This window comes from Rosa rugosa, chromosome 7, assembly GCF_958449725.1.
Source record: "Rosa rugosa chromosome 7, drRosRugo1.1, whole genome shotgun sequence".
NCBI classification, from domain to species: Eukaryota; Viridiplantae; Streptophyta; class Magnoliopsida; order Rosales; family Rosaceae; genus Rosa; species Rosa rugosa.
The window spans coordinates 122,579-127,304 of record NC_084826.1 but is presented as its reverse complement, the minus strand read 5'-3'; the positions used below and the strand labels follow the sequence as shown (position 1 = coordinate 127,304).

Below are 4,726 nucleotides of genomic sequence, written 5' to 3'. Positions count from 1 at the left end.
ATCTAGCTAATTAACAGATTTAATTTGTATGTTGAGATTGTCATACAGTCGTGCGCAGTGTTACTAGGCTGTATTTGTACAACGCATACCTCTAGAGTCCAGAGAAAAATTCTGAGAGTAAGGACAGTTCATGAGTGCTCGCTATACAGTCTCAACGGTTTCTCTTTTCTTTTTCTTTCTTACTCGGTCCTCTAGATCGGTAAAGTTTTGTAGATAGGTAAATGGTTTTGATAAGTCAACACTGAACACTGGGATTTGTGTCTTCCATTTTGCTTTATAATTGATTAAGTAGGAGCCATGATCGGATCGGCTTTCTTTTAACATTTTTTGTTTTTTGGTAAGCAAGAAATTTGTATTGATGATCATGAGTACCAACTCCTAGTATTCACATTTCTAATATCACATTAGAACAGTACAAATGAAATGCCAAAGTTTGAAAAACCAAATTACACCCTACATATAATACATGTACACTTCAGTATCTTCTTCTTTGACATATAGAATTGAATTTTGAGTAGCATAGAGTTTGAAGTAGCACTTCATTTTAGCTCTGTTTTTTTTTCTCTGGCTGGAAACCCTAATATCAGGAATTTACTGATGGTGTAAAACCATGAAAGCCATAGGGCGTCAAATCATAAAAGCTATAATGCAAGAATTTATCATAGATATATAAGTATAGTGTCATTCAAACCCAAAAACTAGCTAGGAAAAACACTGACAGTAACAAAAATATATATGATGAATATTGATCATAGATAGAAGCATGCAGCTATAGCTAGGTAGCTAAGAGTGTAAAATTTAATTAAATAGTGTACCTTAATTAATTTGATGCATTTGGTTTAAGTGGTCGAAACTTGAAAGTATGGAAATTAATAGAGGAAGTAACAATAGGTAGGCAAGTAGCTAAGAGGGATCAATGGTTCGGCGGTCATCCCCAGCAGCAGCCCTAGGTTGCTGAAATGGAATGCCGGCTGAGACGTTCATGGCCAAAAGGCTGCTTGCATCATAGTTAATGTTTCCCGCAGCCGCCTGATCAAATGTCCTGATCATCTGTTGTTGTTGCTGATCTCTGGGGAAGAACTGGTGGTGTGATATACTATTATATTGGTCTGCTGATCCGCGGCCTCCTCCTCCCCCTCCGGTGCCAATGCCAATGCCAGTGGTGGTACTAGAGATGAGATTGATGTCTCTCTCCCTCTCCCGGGACGAGGACAAAAAGTTATATTGATTATTAAGAATGTTGTTACTGTGGTGGCTGGCGGCTGCTGCGGCGGCAGCAGCTATAAGTCCGTGGCTAGTGATTCCCTGGAGGTTTTGGTATTTCGAGAGTTCAGATTTGGCGCAGGTTAGATCCATCTGAAGCTGGCGGAGTTGGTGTTGGAGAAGAGAGATGACTCCGACGCAACCGTAGACTGGATCACGGAGGCGCATGTCAGCCTCGTAGGCAAGAGAATTGACGGCGTCCTCACGCTGGTGGGGGTGCAACTCGTTAAGCAGCTTGGTCACGTTGCTCGCCCCAAAAACTTTGTGAACATTTGCAAACTTCTGGGGCTGGTCCGGTGGGAAGTACGGAGCAAATACGCACTCTGGCTGGCACTTGCGACGCAGAAACTTACAGGCTGCACACGGCGAATTTGACGACGACGATGCCATCTTCTACCGCCTCCTCCTTCTGCAATATTCATTTACATTCATGAGTAATTAGAAGCATATATATATAGAACATGGAAGTTGATGTAAGCTAGGTAGCTAGTATTTATATAGGCAGTGGAGATCGGTGAAATTAAAATAAAACAAACAGATTCGTTAACGCGAAAATTTACAACTTATTGGATGCCTTATTTGCTTATTAAAATCTTGATTAATTTTCTGGATGAATACCATGATGGACACAGATTTGAATTTAAGTATTCGAAATCAACCCAAACTTTTGTTTTCGAGACTTGACTTCAAGAATTTAACTTGAGAGTTGTATCAAATACCAGAGGAGAAACACCCGGTCGAAAAACGAATTAGTGATTCCTAGGAACAAAAAAATCAGAGAAATGTGAAATCAATGGCATAAAGGTGGTTTGGCCATGATGGCAAAATTTTGATTGAGGTGAAGGCAACACCAACGAATCAAAGTTAAAATTTCCCTCTTAATTATCTTTTAAAAAATGGAATTGATAATCGAAATATCCGTAATGCTAAAATTGGTATGATATCAATAGCAGAAGAAGAATTTACAATACTCAGCCGGCAAAAAAAAGAAGAAGAATTAAGAAAGTATGACCAAAGAAAAGGGTAAATATCAATCAAATGATCATGAATATACCCTTAAGAATCTGGTTTAGCTATATCAGTGCTTTCTTTCTTAATTCATTTTCTGGAAAGATCAAAATGAGATTTTTATTATAACGAGATCTTGTAGCTATAGAAGGGAAGTTAGATATAAAAATAGTATGAACAAGATAAATTGCAAAAAAATTATAATTACTTTCTTGAAAAAAAAGAAGAGATAAGTATCATGATCTCTCACCACAACCCTAATAAAGCAGCGTTGGAAAATATTGTAGGCCGTTTCACCGGAAGGCTACCCAGAGAGCACAGAGAGGCCAGAAAGGTGTATATTTGTAAGGATAATATAGGAATGGATGAGAGACTGTTTCACAAGTGATTGTGAAATTTGCAACTGGTCGCCGGTCGGTAAGGTTTTGAAAGGAAATATATACACACTAAAAAAATAATTAACAATAAAAAAGAAAAGGTGATTTGATTTACCCGTGGGTTTGAGCCTGAGAGATTGGATCTCGTGAAGAAGGGAATTAAGGAGTTCAAGAAAGAAGGCCTCTCACTGCTTTCGATGAAAACTTGGGAAGCAGATCTTGCTTGAATTTCATACTGTATACCTCGCTATATAGAAAGCCTAGCGACAAAATGTTACATTACTTCATTTTAATTAGTCCTCTTTGAAGCTATACACACAGATATAGACTTTTTCAGTCCATAGAGAGCGAGGGTATGATTATTGAAGACTTTCTTGGGATGAACAAATTTGCCAAGCTGTAGTTTCCTATATATATTATTATAATTAATGTATAAAAATAAGCAAAATGTTTGGTGATATAAATAAAGAAAATAATAAAACAAAGGCTGGAAATTGGAAGAATGAGATCAAAGAATAAGAACTAGGAGTGTGACTCTGTATATGAAAGATCTTGGGTTGGAATATATATATATATATATATATATATATATATATATATATATATATATATATATATATATATATATATATATATAAGAGAGAGAGAGAGAGAGTAACCACGCTCCACCACTCGTCTTAATCTTCTTTAATTTCTTGTCCTGAAATTTTAGCAAGTGAATAACATAAATAAAGAAGAAAAGAGTAGTACTAGTACTGGTTCTAGTGTTGCGTGCGAGAGCGCGGTGACCTCGATTTCTTCGGTCAAACCTTTTGATTTTCTTGGTGAAACTTTTTACTGATCAATTAGCTACACGATCGATCTGTATTGTACTACTGATGATGGATATGCAGCAAGTTGCTAAATCAGCTAAGGAACAATATCTCTTGGCTTTTCTTTTTTCGATCTCTGACTGAGTGAGCTAGGTAGCTACTTTTGAGGAGATATAGCGCTCTATCTTCAAGGGATCGAAGAGCGAGAGCGAGAGTTTTATATATCGATCAAATAGTTCATGCAAATATGGTCTTCTTTCGGCAGTGACACACTGCAGGCACTGATAATATGTACTGCTCTTGAAATACATATTAAAGATATGGCTTCTAATTCTTCGCCGGAAAAAACAAAGGGCAAGGAAAAGGCATATAAAGATGATGAGTACGTATATAGGGGTATGTGAAGGAAAAGACTCTCTCTGGGAGGCTGAGGATGAGGCGGGGGATGAATTAGAAAAGTCCCCCTGAAGCAGAGCGAGGAGATGCGCCTAAGATGACGCGGAGAAAGCAGCAAACGCTAATTAAAATTTAAACACTTAATAATAAAACACAGACTTCTGAGTTCATCGATCCATGCTGATGTATATCATGAATATGCAGGAAAAGTCCATTAACATTTAATCCGATTCTGATGACTTGTTAATTATGATATATAAGCTAGTTAGCTAGTAGGATTTCAGTCTCTCTGTCTCTATCAGAGATTGGAGTTTGTGATGTTGGCTGTGACATGACCCATGACCCATGATCCATCATTCGATCCATCCTCTCATCCCCTGTACGGTAGCTATGTAGCTACTCCAACTGGTAGCATCTTCCTCTCTTTTTCCACGTACCCACATTATGTGTTTTACATTTATTGTTATCTTTTCTTTTATTCTATCAAAATTAATACCATTCTTGTTGGAGAATTAATTACAAGAATTTTTTGGTGCAGTTATTGCCATCCTATTATTTTCTTTGTTCACCCTATTTGCTCATTACACCCTACATTTTAATTTCAATTATTGAATTTACTTATTTAACCCATTTCTCTTTCCAAGAATATCCTTATATGACATATCCAATTAAAACATAGGGGCCGTGACCACTTACCCAATTTTAGCCTAAAAATTGCCCACTTACTCCACCTAGAGTTTTTTAACCCCATTTACTCAATTTAACAGTATTTGACAGTAATACCCTTATTTTAATTAAAAAATTACTCTCCTATCATATTCTCTCTTCCTCTCAGACGTGTCCCTCTCTCTCTCTCTCTCTCTCTCTCTC

The 4,726-nt window shown here is 37.1% G+C and overlaps 1 protein-coding gene across 2 annotated transcripts; it reads right to left on the bottom strand.

Annotated features, from left to right (window-relative positions):
- Positions 1–637: 637 nt before the first annotated feature.
- On the bottom strand, positions 638–3,134 carry LOC133721912 (protein ASYMMETRIC LEAVES 2). 2 transcript variants are annotated; one of them, XM_062148688.1, is made up of 2 exons: positions 2,522–2,754; positions 638–1,672 (listed from the first exon to the last, which is right to left on the bottom strand). In XM_062148688.1, exon 2 carries the CDS (start codon positions 1,651–1,653, stop codon positions 904–906), a length of 750 nt encoding a protein of 249 aa, XP_062004672.1. In that variant the 5' UTR covers positions 1,654–1,672; positions 2,522–2,754; the 3' UTR covers positions 638–903. The 2 variants fall into 2 exon arrangements, with proteins under 2 accessions (XP_062004672.1, XP_062004671.1); XM_062148687.1 differs by lacking the exon at positions 2,522–2,754 and adding an exon at positions 2,764–3,134 and having other exon boundaries at positions 640–1,672.
- Positions 3,135–4,726: the final 1,592 nt, after the last annotated feature.